Source organism: Phocoena sinus, chromosome 2, assembly GCF_008692025.1.
Source record: "Phocoena sinus isolate mPhoSin1 chromosome 2, mPhoSin1.pri, whole genome shotgun sequence".
Taxonomy (NCBI): domain Eukaryota; kingdom Metazoa; phylum Chordata; class Mammalia; order Artiodactyla; family Phocoenidae; genus Phocoena; species Phocoena sinus.
In genome coordinates, this window is record NC_045764.1 from 62,560,736 (window position 1) to 62,579,768 (window position 19,033).

Below are 19,033 nucleotides of genomic sequence, written 5' to 3' on the forward strand. Positions count from 1 at the left end.
AACAGAGCCCTGAATAGTGTCCAGCACACAGTAGGCAGGGAACAATCTTAAACATGAATGAATTTTAATTTTCTCAGGCCTCATTTTAAACTATAAGTTCTTAGACTCCTTCAACAACTAAAGTGAAAACAAAAACTTCACTATTATTTGTCTAGAGAAATTCTGCCTTAAATCATGGTATGCAAACAAGGCATAGCCTCTATGAAAACTATGTCTGTTACACGATAAAATGAACCTTTTGTTTACTGAAGGAGAAAAGAGTTGGAAATATGTATTTATAATCTGGTGCTTTGGAAAAAAAATTTTGTCATAGGAAAAAAAATGTTAGAACATCTGTTAGAAGGTTCTTCCTCAAAAGCCTAAGCAATCTACAATATGTCACTGTATGTGACATATAATTCAATTAAACATAACAACAATTATAAAAATTATTTCTGTATCAGTCAGGTGTAGGCTAGACTATGCTGTAGAAATTAACAACCCCCCAAAGCAAAGGTTTTATTTCTCACTCACACTACCTATGCATCCTCCTTCTACCTGTCTTCCCACTTACCTCACACTGCCCATCTTTCTCACAATAGGACCTAAGCTGACAGAGCGGCAGATACCTGCAACACTGTAGCAAAGAGAAAGATGACAATGAATCATACACTGGCTCCTAAAGCTCCTGTCCATGACATAGGTCATTTCTGCTCACATTTCACTGGCCAAAACCAGTCACATGACACACAACTTCAAAGAGGCCAGGGATATGCAATCTTAGTATATCTGGTGAACAACACCAATGACTACTACTTTAAAAAAGACATTATCTGGAATCAGATGGATTTAGGATCAAATCCTTGTTTTGCAACTTAGAAGTATACTTAAAAATAAAAATAGTAATAACTATGTTATGGGGTCATCAGAAAGATTAAATGACATAATGCAAAATCAGATACTTAACCAGAATACCTGACCTTGATTCATTCATTCAATAAATATTTGGGGGATATCTGCTAATCACCATTCTAGGTACTGACATATAGTAACTATGTACTAAATAAGTTTTTTTGTTTGTTGCTATTAGAAATGCCTTTTGAATTCCAACCAGGGCCCCCAGGAATAAGCCTTCATTTCTTAGCAGTCTCAGGATTCAGAAGAGACTTGTTCTCTTGTTCTCCAATAAACATTTTCTTTCTTATATGGTAATAGAACCCGTGATTTTTAGCTGGACACATGATCTCGTGGAATTCAGACTACATATGCCAGCTGTCCACACAGTTAAGATGACCACAGCTCTAAGTTCTGACTACAGGAGGAGGTGTCATGTGGCAACTTACCAGAAACTTCCTTAGGGGACAGCAGGTGTGAATCTTTTGTCTACTTCTTCATCCTTTCCTCCACCAGGCTGTCTAGAATATCAGTTCTATCTTGGACTATGAGACCACGGCCGTGCATGGCAGAGGAACAAAATAGAAGGATCCTCATTTCCTGACACTGTGGAGTGTCATACCAGCCCTGTACTGTTATGTGAATAATAAACTTGCATCTTATTTAATCCACTATTATTTTGCATTTTCTATTACTCAGAGCCAATCTTAATCCTAATCAACAAAGCAACATAACCTGTTAACTCTTTAAAAAAGCAAGCTGCATGAAAGAATAGTAACTCTTGACACCTGTACCTCTTCATAAGAGAAGATACCACTGTCAGTAGCAGCAGTGTACAGCAGAATGGCTTGAGGAAGACAAGACTTTTAGAATCAGTTCTTCCACTCCTATGTAAACCTTTGGCAAGCTGTTTAACCTAGCCAGGCATAAGTTTCTTGTATATAAAATGGTAATTAGATCTAAATAGAGCTATTAAATGTGAGAATTAGGAGGCTTCCCTGGTGGCGCAGTGGTTGAGAGTTTGCCTGCCGATGTAGGGGACACGGGTTCGTGCCCCGGTCCGGGAAGATCCCACATGCCACGGAGCGGCTGGGCCTGTGAGCCATGGCCGCTGAGCCTGCGCGTCCGGAGCCTGTGCTCCGCAACGGCAGAGGCCACAATAGTGAGGCTCGCGTACAGCAAAAAAAAAAAAAAAAAAAAAAAAAATGTGAGAATTAGTGTGAAGAGGTTTATGAAAATACTTCATAAATTATTAAATAGTATCAGTATTACTTTGGCAATTGTTCCCTCTCCCTACCTTTCCTTCAGAATTGGGGCATGAAGACAGATTGCAGTACATAAGAATCACCTAGACAGTTACCCTCAGAGATTCTGATTCAGTAGGTCTAGCACAAGAACCATGAATCTGCAGCTTCAACAAGCACCCCCCAAGGGACTGTGGAAAGTAGTCTGCCTACTACACTTTGAGAAACACCACTCTAGTGATCAGACCCTACATATTTTTGTAATCCTGTGCTCAAGTGCCCCAATATTTTGATTGTGATGAAACACAAGAACAGTTCCATAGCTTCTCCAGTGCCTAACTAAATGCCAAGTACCAAAGAGATAATTTAATAATTTTTGTTGAATTGATGAAATGAAGTGGAAAATGACAAAATGGGACAGGATTAAATGACCCACTATGGACTTCCACTTTTGGCCAACATAATGTAATAGGGACCAAACTTGCCTTCCTGCCTGAAACAGCTAAAAACTGGACAAATTAGAGGAAACAACATTTTCAAGACACTGGATATCAAGTAATAAAGGACATGATTCCTGAGAAATAACAAGAAACAAAGGAGATGAGCCTTACTGTTGCCCTAGTTACTTCTTGGGGAAAGTTTCCAGGCCAAAGTACAAGAAGAAGGAGCACAGAACCTGGTGTGCGGTCCCTGAGTAGAGGGGAGAGAGATGCCAAGTCCAGGTAGGTCAGAGTGGCTAGAGTTTGCAAGCCAGAATACCGGAGAAGAGAGAGCTGTACCAAGAGAGATCCCTCCTCAAATCTTCAGCATACACACATGTGTGAGCAAATGACCAGAGGCTGGGCAAAAAACCACCTGAAAGGACTTAAAGGAACAATCCTGAGCACTTACACAGGGCAGGGAATAGGGTCTGTTCTTATCAGCCAGAGTGAGAAACCTCATAATTTAAGGACACTGGGTAGAGTACATATGCTGAAGAATTTTGCCTCAGGAGTGGGAAAAAAATGATCCCTAGATCAAATGCTGCTCTGCTCTCACCTGACAAAGCTCAAGCAAGACCTGAAAGGATTAAACTGTTTCCAAATAACTTATCCCAGCAAAAAGCTCAAGAATATTTATAGGAATCCAAAAATATCCTGCACCCAACAGGGTAAAATTCATATCAGGCATCCAATCAAAAATTACCAGGTATGCAAAGAAGAACTACTACTTCACTATTTTCAAAAATAATTTTCTTGGGCTTTTACTGAATCTTAAATTTTCCTTAAAAAAAACCCTACAATCATTTTTATCATTTTCACCCTGTGTGTTAATCTCAAAAGTCCTCATCTACATAACTGAACTGCTATTCCCCAAATGAAATATTAACACTTCTAAGACAAACAGCATAGGGGTTAAAGGAACAAGCTTTAGAGGCATGAAAAACAGGGTCTGAATTCTCTCTTAACTTATCTGTGTTCCTGGGCAAGCCACCGAACCTCTCTGAGTTTTAGTTCCCTTATCTATAAAAGGGGATAATAATATTTACTTCATAGGGCTGCTATAAGAAATATCCTGAAGTAAACAATAAATAGTAGCTATCACATCATAATTAGCACACTATCATAAGAAAAGTTACCACACACAGACATTTACTGAGCACCTATCATATGCTAAGTAATATGCAGGCACAAGGAATATAAAGAAAAAAAGGACACTGTTAAGAGGACCCAAAGTATATCTTATGTTGAATCTGCATTTAACAGTTCAAGTACAAACTTCATTTTGTATTTCTTAATTTCTAAGTAGGGCAATTATTTTAAGTTCCTTCTATAAAAATTAAAGGATTTTTTTCCCTTTGAAAGGAAAAAATAAGAAGTTGTCAGGTTCAACCAATTAGGGCATGTGTGAGAAATCCTTGGAATCTGGAAAATGTGGTAAAACTTTAATTGAAAAGCAATCTGCGCGGGTGCCTTCAAGATGGCGGAGGAGTAAGACGGGGAGATCACCTTCCTCCCCACAAATACATCAAAAATACATCTACATGTGGAACAACTCCTACAGAACACCTACTGAACACTGGCAGAAGACCTCACACTTCCCAAAAGATGCCGTCAGGCGATCTACATGCAGAGGCGGGGCTAAATCCAAAGCTAAACCCCAGGAGCTCTGTGAACAAGAAGAGAAAGGGAAATTTCTCCCAGCAGCCTCAGGAGCAGCGCATTAATTCTCCACAATCAACTTGATGTACCCTGCATCTCTGAAATACGTCAACAGACAACGAATCATCCCAACATTGAGGTGGTGGACTTTGGGAGCAACTGTAGACTTGGGGTTTGCTTTCTGCATCTAACTTGTTTCTGGTTTTATGTTAGTTTAGTATCTAGAGCTTATTATCATTGGTAGATTTGTTTATTGATTTGGTTTCTCTCTTCCTTTTTTAATTGTTTTTACATATATATATTTTTTTCTTTTCTCTTTTTGTGAGTGTGTATGTTTCTTTGTGTGATTTTGTCTGTATAGCTTTGCTTTTGCCATTTGTCCTAGGGTTCTGACTGTCCGTTTTTTGCTTTTGTTTTAGTATAGTTTTTAGCACTTTTATCATTCGTGGATTTGTTTTTTGGTTTGGTTGCTCTCTTCTTTCTCTTTCTTTTTATCGCTTTTCTATTTTTAATGATTTTTTTCTATTTTAATAACTTTATTTTATTCTCTCTCTCTCTCTCTCTCTCTTTCTTTTTCTCCCTTTTCTTCTGAGCCATGTGGCTGACATGGTCTTGGTGCTCTGCCCGGGTGTCAGGCCTCAGCCTCTCAGGTGGGAGAACCGAGTTCAGGACATTGGTCCACCAGAGACCTCCCAGCCCCACGTAATATAAAACGGCAAAAGCTCTCTGAGAGATCTCCATCTCAATGCTAAGACCCAGCTCCACTCAATAACCAGCAAGCTACAGTGCTGGACAACCTATGTCAAAAAACTAGCAAGACAGGAACACAAACCTACCCATTAGCAGAGAGGCTGCCTAAAATCATAATAAGTTCACAGACACCCCAAAACACACCACCGGACGTGGTCCTGTCCACCAGAAAGGCAAGATCCAGACTCATTGACCAGAACACAGGCACCAGTCCCCTCCACCAGGAAGCCTACACAACCCACTGAACCAACCTTACACACTGGGAGCAGACAACAAAAACAACGGGAACTACGAACCTTCAGCCTGCAAAAAGGGGACCCCAAACACAGTAAGTTAAGCAAAATGAGAAACACACAGCAGATGAAGGAGCAAGGTAAAAACCCACCAGACCAAACAAATGAAGAGTAAATAGGCAGTCTACCTGAAAAAGAATTCAGAGTAATGATAGTAAAGATGATCCAAAATCTTGGAAATAGAATGGAGAAAATACAAGAAACGTTTAACAAGGACCTAGAAGAACCAAAGAGCAAACAAACTAATGATGAACAACACAATAAATGAAATTAAAAATTCTCTAGAAGGAATCAGTAGCAGAATAACTGAGGCAGAAGAACGGATAAGTGACCTGGAAGATAAAATAGTGGAAATAACTACCATAGAGCAGAATAAAGAAAAAAGAATGAAAAGAATTGAGGACAATCTCAGAGACCTCTGGGACAACATTAAACACACCAACATTCGAATTATAGGGGTCCCAGAAGAAGAGAAAAAAAGGGACTCAGAAAATATTTGAAGAGATTATAGCTGAAAACTTCCCTAAAATGGGTAAGGAAATAGTCAATCACGTCCAGAAAGCGCACAGAGTCCCATACAGGATAAATCCAAGGAGAAACACGTCAAGACACATATTAATCAAACTATCAAAAATTAAATACAAAGAAAAAATATTAAAAGCAACAAGGGAAAAGCAACAATTAACATACAAGGGAATTCCCATAAGGATAACAACTGATCTTTCAGCAGAAACTCTGCAAGCCAATATTACTCTACCCAGCAAGGATCTCATTCAGATTAAACAGAGAAATTAAAACCTTTACAGACAAACAAGAGCTAAGAGAATTCAGCACCACCAAACCAGCTCTACAACAAATGCTAAAGGAACTTCTCTAGGCAGGAAACACAAGACAAGGAAAAGACTTACAATAACAAACCCAAAACAATTAAGAAAATGGTAATAGGAACATACATATCAATAACTACCTTAAATGTAAATGGATTAAATGCTCCAACCAAAAGACATAGACTGGCTGAATGGATACAAAAACAAGACCCATATATATGCTGTCTACAAGAGACCCACTTCAGACCTAGGGACACATACAGACTGAAAGGGAGAGGATGGAAAAAGATATTCCATGCAAATGGAAATCAAAAGAAAGCTGGAGTAGCAATTCTCATATCAGACAAAATAGACTTTAAATTAAACACTACTACAAGAGACAAAGGAGGACACTACATAATGATCAAGGGATCAATCCAAGAAAAAGATATTACAATTGTAAATATTTATGCACCCAACAAAGGAGCACCTCAATACATAAGGCAAATGCCATAAAAGGGGGAACTGACAGTAACACAATAATAGTAGGGGATTTTAACACCCCACTTTCACCAATGGACAGATCATCCAAAATGAAAATAAATAAGGAAACACAAGCTTTAAATGATACATTAAACAAGATGGACTTAACTGATATTTATAGGACATTCCATCCCAAAACAGCAAATTATACTTTCTTCTCAGTGCTCATGGAACATTCTCCAGGATAGATCATATCTTGGGTCACAAATCAAGCCCTGGTAAATTTAAGAAAACTGAAATCATATCAAGTATCTTTTCCGACCACAATGCTATGAGACTAGATATCAATTACATGAAAAAGTCTGTAAAAAATACAAACACACGGAGGCTAAACAATACACTACTAAATAACCAAGAGATCACTGAAGAACTCAAAGAGAAAATCAAAAAATACTTGGAAACAAATGACAATGAAAACACAACACAGAACCTATGCAGTGCAGCAAAAGCAGTTCTAAGAGGGAAGTTTATAGCAATACAATCCTACCTCAAGAAACAAACATCTCAAATAAACAACCTAACCTTACACCTAAAGCAATTAGAGAAAAAAGAACAAAAAGACCCCAAAGTTAGCAGAAGGAAAGAAATCATAAAGATCAGATCAGAAATAAGTGAAAAAGAAATGAAGGAAAACAACAGCAAAGATCAATAAAACTAAAAGCTGGTTCTTTCAGAAGAGAAACAAAATTGATAAACCATTAGCCAGACTCATCAAGAAAAAAAGGTAGAAGACTCAAATCAGTAGAATTAGAAGCGGAAAAGGAGAAGTAACAACTGACACTGCAGAAACACAAAGGATCATGAGAGATTACTACAAGCAACTATATGCCAATAAAATGGACAACCTGGAAGAAATGGGCAAATTCTTAGAAAAGCACAACCTTCTGAGACTGAACCAGGAAGAAACAGAAAATATAAACAGACCAATCACAAGCACTGAAATTAAGACTGTGATTAAAAATCTTCCAACAAACAAAAGCCCAGGACCAGATGGCTTCACGGGCAAATTCTATCAAACATTTAGAGAAGAGCTAACACCTATCCTTCTCAAACTCTTCCAAAATATAGTGGAGGGAGGAATACTCCCAAACTCATTCTACGAGGCCACCATCACCCTGATACCAAAACCAGACAAAGATGTCACAAGAAAACTACAAGCCAATATCACTGATGAACATAGATGCAAAAATCCTCAACAAAATACTAGCAAACAGGATCCAACAGCACATTAAAAGGATCATACACCATGATCAAGGATCATACTCCATGATCAATTATCCTGGGATAAAACCCAGTGGGGGTTTAATCCCAGGAATGCAAGGATTCTTCAACATATGCAAATCAATCAATGTGATAAACCATATTAACAAATTGAAGGAGAAAAGCCATGATCATCTTAATAGATGCAGAAAAGGCTTTCGACAAAATTCAACACCCTTTTATGATAAAAACTCTCCAGAAAGTAGGCATAGAGGGAACTTACCTCAACATAATAAAGGCCATACATGACAAACTTACAGCCAATATCGTTCTCAATGGTGAAAAACTGAAACCATTTCCTCCAAGGTCAGGAAGAAGACAAGGTTGTCCACTCTCGCCACTATTATTCAACATAGTTTTGGAAGTTTTAGCCACAGCAATTAGAGAATAAAAAGAAATAAAAGAAATCCAAATCGGAAAAGAAAAGAAGAAATAAAGCAGTCACTGTTTGCAGATGACATGATACTATACATAGAGAATCCTAAAGATGCTACCAGAAAGCTACTAGAGCTAATCAATGAATTTGGTAAAGTAGCAGGATACAAAATCAATGCACAGAAATCTTTTGCATTCTTAAATATCATTTTTCCTAATGATGAAAAATCTGAAAGAGAAATGAAGGAAACACTCCCATTTACCACCACAACAAAAAGAATAAAATACCTAGGAATAAACCTACCTAAGGAGACAGAAGACCTGTATGCAGAAAACTATAAGACACTGGTGAAAGAAACTAAAGATGATACAAACAGATAGAGAGACACACCATGTTCTTGGACTGGAAGAATCAACACTGTGAAAATGACTATACTACCCAAAGCAATCTACAGATTCAATGCAATCCCTATTAAACCACCAATGGCATTTTTCACAGAACTAGAACAAAAAAATTCACAATTTGTTTAGAAACACAAAAGATCCCGAATAGCCAAAGCAATCCTGAGGAAGAAAAACAGAGCTGGAAGAATCAGGCTCCCTGACTTCAGACTATAATACAAAGCTACAGTAATCAAGACAATATGGTACTGGCACAAAAACAGAAATATAGATCAGTGGAACAGGATAGAAGGCCCAGAGATAAACCCATGCACAAAAAACGTTCACCTTATCTTTGATAAAGCAGGCAAGAATGGAGAAAAGACAGCCTCTTCAATAAGTCATGCTGGGAAAACTGGACAGGTACATGTAAAAGAATGAAATTAGAACACCTGCTAACACCATACACAAAAATAAACTCAAAATGGATTAAAGACCTAAATGTAAGGCCAGACACTATAAAACTCTTAGAGGAAAACATAGGCAGAACACTCTATGGCATAAATCACAGCAAGATCCTTTTTGACCCACCTCCTAGAGAAATGGAAATAAAAACAAAAATAAACAAGTGGGACCTAATGAAACTTCAAAGCTTTTGCACAGCAAAGGAAACCATAAACAAGACGAAAAGACAACCCTCAGAATGGGAGAAAATATTTGCAAATTAAGCAACTGACAAAGGATTAATCTCCAAAATATACAAGCATCTCATGCAGCTCAATATCAAAAAAACAAACAACCCAATCCAAAAATGGGCCAAAGACCTAAATAAACATTTCTCCAAAGAAAATATACAGACTGCCAACAAACACATGAAAGGATGCTCAACATCACTAATCATTAGAGAAATGCAAATCAAAACTACAATTTCACCTCACACCAGTCAGAATGGCCATCATCAAAAAATCTACAAACAATAAATGCTGGAGAGGGTGTGAAGAAAAGGGAACCCTCTTGCACTGTTGGTGGGAATGTAAACTGATACAGCCACTATGGAGAACAGTATGGAGGTTCCTTAAAAAACTAAAAATAGAACTACCATACGACCCAGCAATCCCACTACTGGGCATATACCCTGAGAAAACCATAATTCAAAAAGAGTCATGGACCACAATGTTCACTGCAGCTCTATTTACAATAGCCAGGACATGGAAGCAACCTAAGTGTCCACTGACAGATGAATGGATAAAGAAGATGTGGTACCTATATACAGTGGAATATTACTCAGCCATAAAAAGAAACAAAACTGAGTTATTTGTAGTGAGGTAGATGGACCTAGAGTCTGTCATACAGAGTGAAATAAGTCAGAAAGAGAAAAACAAATACCATATGCCAACACATATATATGGAAACTAAAAAAAAAGTTCTGAAGAACCTAGAGGCAGGACCGGAATAAAGACGCAGATGTTGAGAATGGACTTGACGACAAGGGGATGGGGAAGGGTAAGCTGGGACAATGTGAGAGAGTGGCATGGACATATATACACTACCAAACGTAAAATAGATAGCTAGTGGGAAGCAGCCGCATAGCACAGGGAGATCAGCTCGGTGCTCTGTGTCCACCTAGAGGGGTGGGATAGGGAGGGTGGGAGGGAGACGCAAGAGGGAGGAGATATGGGGATATATGCATATATAGCTGATTCACTTTGTTATACAGCAGAAACACACTACTGTAAAGCTATTATACTCCAATAAAGACGTTTTTAAAATAAATAAAAGCAACCTGCAATTAACATCACCTTTCAAAATTATTCTCAAATTAGTAAACTAAATTACATTCAGCCATAAAATACATAAAATGGACCAATCTGTTATTATGATAATCCTTTCAGAAAGGCTGGGCTAACAGATGTAAGGAATTAAAATCAAGTTCAAGATGTATTTCATTTGCTCATTCCACTTAAATGACAGACGGTTTAAATATTAACCCTATTAATAAAATGTTTGTATATTCATTGTGAATCTGATTGCCTTACCTCATGACTCCACAAATTCATTTTATTAATTTTACTATAGGGCTGCCCATTTCATTCAAGGTCTTCTACACTCTTGCCTCGCAAAGTTTGGTCCTTGGACCAACAGCAGCAGCATCACCTGGAAGCTGGTTAGAACTACAGAATTTCACTGCCCATACCAGACCTACTAAGTCAGAATTTGCATTTTTCAAAAATATTCCCAAGTGAGGGGCTTCCCTGGTGGCACAGTGCTTAAGAGTCCGCCTGCCGATGCAGGGGACGCCGGTTCGTGCCCCGGTCTGGGAAGATCCCACATGCCGCGGAGCGGCTGGGCCCGTGAGCCACAGCCGCTGAGCCTGCGCGTCCGGAGCCTGTGCTCCGCAATGGGAGAGGTCACAACGGTGAGAGGCCCGCGTACCGGAAAAAAAAAAAAAAAAAAAAAAAATCCCCAAGTGATTTCCACGCACATTGACATCTGAGTAGCACAGTTCTAAACTGTTGATTTTTTTTCACACTTTTTTTTCTTACAGTATTACAAAAAGTGTATTTGCTTCCAAATTGTGGTTAACTTATCTACAGATAGTAACTTTTCATAATAATTCAACTCAGACAAATAAATCAATATATACATTCCATAGTCTATATATAAGATGTCTTAGACTTGACCTTACCTCTCAACTAGGACTTCAAGTCTTAGAAGTACTAGACTTGTTGTACTATTCATTTTTTCTCTTAAGTCAACATTTTTGCCTTAGCATGTAGCCACTGTGATGAAAGTCTTCTCTGTAATTAAACAACTATATAGAACAGTACCAGGAAATCAGATTCTCCCCACAATTTCAGGAAAAAATGAAAAAACTCAAAATAGATTTCAAGGTTGAACTTAAAAGTCCCCTAGAGGAAAAAAAAGCCCAGAATGACTCTATTCTCCACAATAATATATTTTTATGCTTTACCTAACACATATTTTTTTTACTGCAGGTACCACATATTTTTAAAATGAGAAATTCACATGGGACTTAGTGAAGCTCTTTAGATGGCTCATCTTTTATCACTACTATTGCACAATAGTCACAGAACTCATAAAATAGAACAAATCTTGTTTTCTCTTTCGTTTTTCCCTCCCCAAATGACAGACCTGGGCTGAAACTGATCACAGCAGGTAGGATGGTTCGGCACAGATTCAAAGGAAGGTACAAATGTTCAGTTTTCAAAAGCACTGCAAAAGCCAAACCTCATCCCTTGTCACTGTAGCTGTGGCTTTATGCCAAACATCAGAAAACTGTTGAGAAGTGCCGCTCCTTATAAGCAATTATGAAGAGCTTTGCAAAGAAAAGGGGGAAAAAGTAATAACAGTTCCTTAGGATGGTCAATGTCCCTGGCCTCTGGGTTGCAATATAGGAATCTAATAGTTACCCAGTTGCATCTGAGGCCATGCATCCAACAAAGATGCCTGAGGTGAAAGGGTTTAAAGGGTGTTAAGAGAAGGTATCGAGGAACCTGTTGGGCAGTTTCAAAAATTAATTATGTTCTCAAACGTTCCCAGTTTGTTTTACAAGATCCTATTATAGATTAGTCATTCTTCGATTTAACTCTTTATTCACCCCATTTTGCATCTGCAGCCTATACAATTTCTCAGGTTACCATGTTCCACAAGAGTACAACTAAGTATTTAATGCCTTTTTTAATGGTCTTAGCTCTAATAGTCTAGATTTGGTGAACAATTCATTATGCCCCATCTCTACTCACATTCACAGCCAAGTCTCTCAGAAGAGGTGTCCACGCACATTGGCCACACTTCCTCACCTACTAGTCACTCTTCAGCCCACCCCTATCTAGCTTCCACCCCCTTCACTCCACTGAAACTTTTCTTGGTAAAGACCATTAAGGAACTTCATGTTGCTAAATCCAATGGACACCCCTCAGTCGTCATTATCCTTCACTCTGCGGCATTATTCAACAAAGTTAATTGTTCTCTCCCTCTTGAAGTAACTTTTTGTAGCTTTGATGGACCTGCTTTCTCCTGGGTGCCTCCCAACTCTCTGTCGCTTGCCAATCTTCTTTAGGAAGTCAGTCCCCTCCTGACCTACCTTGGGGCTTGGTCCTGGAATCTCGTATCATCTCATAACTATAAATGTCACCTTCGTGCTGATGACACATTTACATCTCCAGCCCAGATGTTTCTTCTGAGTCTAGACCAGCATACCCAACTACCCATTCGATATCCCCACTTGGATGCTGCATAAGCACATTGAAACCCAATACATCTGAAACTGAAGTCTTGGATCTTTCCTTCACTGTTCCTCTTCCAGTGTTTCCCAACCCAGTTGATCCTGCCAGAAACCCAAAAGTTGTTTACTCTCACCACTTATACCCAATCAATCTCCAAGTCCTGTCATTTTGGCCTCCAAAATACAGCTTTAACATGCCTGGTCTCCCCATCTCTACTGCCATCCTCCCACCCCTGCCCTCCCCTCTAAGTCATTACCATCTCGTGCCTGCCACACTGCAAAAGCATTCTGTGTGATCTTCCTGACTCTACTCATATTCCTCTCCAATTCTGTCTCCACACTTCAACCAGAGTGAACTTTCAAAGATGAAAATGCTCCAACTTGAAATCCTTCAGTGTCTTCCTATTGGTTTTAGGACACTGTTCACAAGGCATCTGCCTACCTCTCCAGACAACCTCATTCCACGTTATCAGTCTCCTTGTTCTCTAAGTACCAGCCTTACTCTTTCTGTCTGCACATTACACATGCTGAGGTTTTCCAGGTGCATCCTCTACCTGGAATAATTGTTCTCTTTCTTTTACTTTTCTCCTACCCGCTGCTGCCCAAACCACACCAACATATACACACATGCACAATCCAAAACCCCAGGGTCCACATCCAACAGTCAAGCCAGACCAAAAGGAACTGAATGATCAGCAACCCATGGCATTAAAACATATCACCAGGACAGAAAAAGAAAAAAAAAGGATATCAGTAAACCCTTACATAACTTTATATGAGGCACTGTTTCAGGTGATTTATATATATTAACTTAATCAGTGCTCACAACAATCTTACCAAGTAGATACTATTATTATCCCTATTTTAAGATAAGGTAAATAAGGTACAGAGAGAATAAGTAGCTTAACCAAGGTCACAGAAATTCAGTGGCAAAGCTAGGATTCAAATTTAGTCCTTCTTCTGTGTGACGCTTGGCTGCCTGAAGAAAGACAACTTGATTAAAGACTATTCAACCCTCTCTTCCACATAAGGGATGTGAAACTAGTTTACATAATTATACAGTATCTGCATAAATACTATGTCCTCCACTAGACTAAAAACAAACGAGGGTAGGGATCATTTATACCTTGTTCACTGATATACATCCCCGAGCACAATGAATAAAATCTAACACATAACTGACGCTCAGTAAATATCTGTCGAATATATGAATGTTTACCACTCCCTTGCATAATTATTTTGAGAATGCACTGGGTTCCAATCATTATACGTATTTCCTACGTTAGCTGTCGGCTAACCGCCCCTATCAGTCCTCTCCTTCAGTCGCCGTGGCTCTTGGCATGGCACTCAGGTACCAGGCCACAGCCTCCCCTCCCTCCCCGGGGTGGGTGAGAGCCTCCCGGCCCTTCCCGCCCTCAGGCCTCACCTTCCATGTTGGGGAAGAGGCTGTGCCAGCTTCCTGGCCAGGCCCAGGTGGCTCTCCAGTGCCCGAGGGCATGAAGCGGGCATACCGCTGCAGAGGCCACTGTGCCGCACCTCCTCCCGGGAGCCCGAAACCCGCGTGCTCTTTTCCCGCCTCCGCCATGTTCGGCCTCCTGGCTAGCGCAGCCGCAGCTCGCTGGTGCCTGCCAATCGGCTCAACTAACCAATCAGGAAGCGAGGTGACCCAAGGCCCACCCTCCCCAAGAGTGGAAGCCAATGGACAGGCCCCGGAGACTCGAACGGGCAGCGGGGTGAGGAGGAGCGGGGAGGGAGAGTTGGAGGGCAGTAGGGGTTGGGGGCGGTGCTCTCGGGGTTAAAGTCGTAGCTGTGGGCTTTGGGCGTCTTCTCGTCGTGCTGGACAAAGTGAGGATGGTGACTTCCATCCTGAAGTGGGACTGTGACGCTTATAAATGGTAGTTGGTCTTGCCTTTGCTTTGTTCGGGCCCTCCCCTTCCCTCAGGCAGCCCAGGTCATTGTCCGGCTGCTCTGAGACCTTTGGGAAAACTGGCCCGACTCCCTGTAACTTCTATGTGCTGGGGCTAGGCCGGCTCTTCGAGGCTGTCTGGACAAGTGTGTTTTCCTTCCTCACAGAAGACTTTCAGATGACAGTGGCGCTGCTCACCTGAACCCCACCGCAGCACAGCCCCAGTTCCACCCACCATTCAGGAAGTAGGGTTATTTCCTCATCATCCTGCAGCCCACTAGACATATTCCCCCCAGACGGGCAAGTTCTCTTTTAAAGAAGGTAGAGAATGGGTGGGATGTTGCTGACAGTGAAAGTGAAAGGTGTACCTCAATCAAAAGCAGGTGCAACTCAGTGACAGGCCTGAGTGATTTATAATCAACAAAGCACTTCTACACCTGTTATTTCATTTCTCCTCTCAATAACCTTGCGGTAAATTAAAGAAGCAAAACAGAGATTTTTACCCCCGTTGAATAGATGGAGGCAAAATAATGTCCTGATAGTAGAAGTAACTTGTATAAGGTTACACAGCCAGAGTAGAACTGTGGACTCTGCAATCTCTCCATGTGTCCACCCCACTTGCAAAGAATTTGGGTATCTGTCCAGTTTGTGTCAAATCAGAAGCATTGTGTATGGAAGATGGAAGCTATGTTAACCAAACTAATAGAGTTAAAATGTAAACAATTTTTAAAACCATGCATTTCAAAGGGTACTAAATGTATAGACAATGGTTGGAGAAGTGGTAATTTATTCACTCAACAAAGCACCATTAAATATCTACGGTTTATAACTATGTTAGTCACCACAGGGGTTATGGAAATGGGTAAGGCAGCATCTATCCTTCTAGGGCCTCAGGATCTAATAAGACAAAGAGAGGTACCTATGATACCTGACAGTTAATGCCAAGTGAAAGGTGCTCTAGGGATTCAGATAGGGTAAAAGTCCGCAAACAGGAATGGCAGTGACATTTCAGTCCTAACTTGAAAGGTGAGAAAAAGCATCCCAAGGGAAGATGGAAGAAATTGGTATTCCAAATGGAGGGCAAGTTGAGGAGCAAAGTTGCAGAGATGAGGATAGTGACATAACCAGCCAGAATGCAAGGGATTTTAAGGAAGATGAGGCTACAAAGGTGAGGCAGAAGAGCACTGAACAGCAGCTAAGGAGAGTGAGTTTTACTTGGTAGATGGTGAGGAGCATGGAAAATTGGCATAGGGGAGTGACACTATCATAATGGTGGTCCAGGCAGACTAATCTTTGAGGGACATGTAGAATAAATTGCATTTAAGACAAGGGATATATTTTAGTGATCTTTCCATTAGTCCAGTAGAGCTTGAAGGGGTCAGATGTTAGAAATGGCTTCTGAAGGTCCTTAAATGACACAGTAGTACTGTATTTAATATAGTAGTAAATGGTTAGAAACTTGGTTTGAATCCCAATTCCAGCACTTGCCAGCTGTGTGACCTTGGGATGTCACTTAACTTCTCCATGAAACAGGGTTAGCAAATACCCTTACAGGGTCCTAGGGAGGATAAAATAAGATCATATGTGGGAAATTTCTTGGTAAATTACAAAGCGGTACACTGTGGGTACTTTCTATTTGCAGGGTTAAAGTGACTTTCCGTGGGCTCCCTATAGGCAGGAGGATGGGAATGGGAGCCTGACGTTCGGTCTCAGAGGCGCTCACCTTCCAGATCCAGGGCTGCGGATGCTGTCAGAACCCTTCACAGGAGCAGATGGTGCTCACAGTTGGGACCCTGTCAGTGCCCAAGGACACCCAGGGTCCTGCTGGGCTCCCACCTGCAAGCTCCCTTCCTAGACAGTGCTCAAGCTTCTGGGGCCACCAACGTCTGCCAAGAACAGATCATGTCTGCAAAGGGAGATTAAAGCCACAGCTCAGTGCACAGAGGCTCTTAAAAACCTATGATATTAACAAATGTGACTTGAGCTTTCAAGAGGTCCCAGACACTGTACTAGGTGCCGGGGATATAGTAGATGATGACAAAATAGATGTGGCTACTGCCCTCCTGAAGCATATGATCTAGTGTCTGGGGGCGAGACGGGGAGGTAGACAGAACATTGAGCAAATTACTCCATGTTTTAAATGGCCACTGTGTTTCTTTGTTAAATCTGTAATATTAAGGTGTAATTTTATACAATAGAAAGCACAGATCTTATATGTTCGATTAGGCAAGTTTTGACACCTATATACATTCATGTAACCACCATCCAAACAAGATACAGAACATTTCCAAAAGCCCCAAGTTCTCTTAGGATTGCCTCCTTCCAGTCAGTCTCCAACTCCCAAGGGCAACCATTTGTCTGATTTTAATCACTGTAGATTAGCTTTCCTGTTTCTGGATTTAATATATATATAAAACCATACAGAATATGCTCTTTTATATCTGCTTCTTTTGTTCAGTGTTATTTTGTCTTTTAGCTTCATCCATGTTGTTGTATGTACCAGTAGTTCATTCCTTTTTAGTGATGAATAAGCATTCTATTGTGTGATTATATCACGATTTGTTCCTCACCTGTTGATGGGCATTTGAGTTGTTTTCTGTTTGTTTGGCTTTTTAAGCTAGTAGGAACATTTTTCTGTACCAGTCTTATTTGTAGAGATGTGCTGTCATTTATCTTCAATAACTATTGAGTGAAATTGCTAGTTTCTAGAGCTAGATATGTTTAACCCTATAAAAACTGCCAGAGCGTTCTCCATAGTGGTTGTACCATTTTGTATTCCCACCAGCAAAATATGAGAGTTCCAGTTGTCCTTGCTGACATTTGCATTGTCCAGTCCTTTCAGTTTTAGCAACTCTAGTGGATATATAGTGGTATCTCATTGTGGTTTTAATTCGCATTTCTCTGATAATGACTAATGTTGAGCCCCATCTCAAATGGCTTACTGGCCATTTGTATATTTTATTTCATGAAGCATCTATTCAAAACTTTTGCCATTACTGATTTGTAGGAGTTCTTTACATATTCTAAATACAAGTTTTTTTGTCAGATATATGTATTGAAAATATTCTTCCCATTCTATTGCCTTTTCATTTCCTTAATGTTTTCCAAAGAGCAGAAGTATTTAATTCTGAATGAAGTCCAATTTATTAATTTTTCAGGGGTTTTTTAGTGCTTTTTTTGTCCTACTTAAGAAATCCCTGCATACTCTAAGGTTGTACACATATTCTCCTATGCTTTCTTCTAGAAACTTTATAGCTCTGTCTTTTACATATGATCTTCCTTGTGTTAAATTGTTTGTATAAAGTGAAGTAAAAATTAAGGTTCATTTTCTTATATGGATATAAAATTAATATTACACAGGAACAGCCCTCAACCAATGGCTGATGGAAACTGGCATATACATACCCCAATTTCCTCACTTCTCAAGTGGACAACTCTGAGATTTGTGTAATACCCCATTCCCCAGAGTTCACCCGTGGGATCAGGCTCTAGTTACCCATGATGTAACTTGCTTGGTGATGATTCTTTTTTGGCTAACTTCTCTTCCCTGTCTCCCTCCCCTACCAGCATTGCCTGAGATCTCTTCTCAAATAAATTACGTGCACTTGAATTTTTGTCTCAGGGTCTGCTTCTGGGGGAACCCAAACCAAGACAGGGACAAACAAGGCAGACAGTTCCCTGCCTTCATACATTTAGCTATAATATAGTCACATGCAAGAAGATGGCACAAAAGGCAGTAAGAGGAGGGAAAAGTCACTCTCACATCCAAAGCAGACCCTCCAATGCCTTGCTGACCAGCAGCAGTAGAACAACAGCATTTGTGATCAGGACTAATGAATAACAGGTGACTATGAGCTACTCCATCCCCCTCTTAGGAGACCGTTACCAGCTTTTTAAAACCTAGCCCCAAAGTATAAAAAAACAGTCATTTATTTCACTGAACATTTTTTGATCCCAAATCCTTTTACTGTGTAACTCTATTTTGCAGGTGGCACAAATGACAGAGATGCTGGTTTCATGAGTAGTCAGCATAATCGTTGGAGGCAGGCTGCAGGGCTGGTTTTGGAATCCTCACACGTCTCTTTCAAAGCAGGCCAGGGACCCCATCCAACCCCTCTCCCTAGGATGCTGAGTCAGCAAAGGAAATGATTGCTTCAGTCTCCTTGGGTCTCCTAGATGATAGAGAAATATGCACCCTTACTTCGCCTGCCATGT

At 40.2% G+C, this 19,033-nt stretch overlaps 1 protein-coding gene across 2 annotated transcripts in view; it reads right to left on the bottom strand.

The window, feature by feature from the left end:
- Positions 1–14,501, bottom strand: part of REC114 (REC114 meiotic recombination protein) — a 99,207-nt gene extending 84,706 nt beyond the window's left edge. Inside the window, exon 1 of one of the 2 annotated variants that reach the window (XM_032621883.1) lies at positions 14,339–14,501. In XM_032621883.1, coding sequence (XP_032477774.1) covers positions 14,339–14,497 — 159 coding nt within the window. In that variant the 5' untranslated portion in view covers positions 14,498–14,501. The remainder of the gene's footprint in view (positions 1–14,338) is intronic. The other variant, XM_032621884.1, reaches the window with a different exon arrangement.
- Between the last annotated feature and the right edge of the window lie 4,532 nt (positions 14,502–19,033).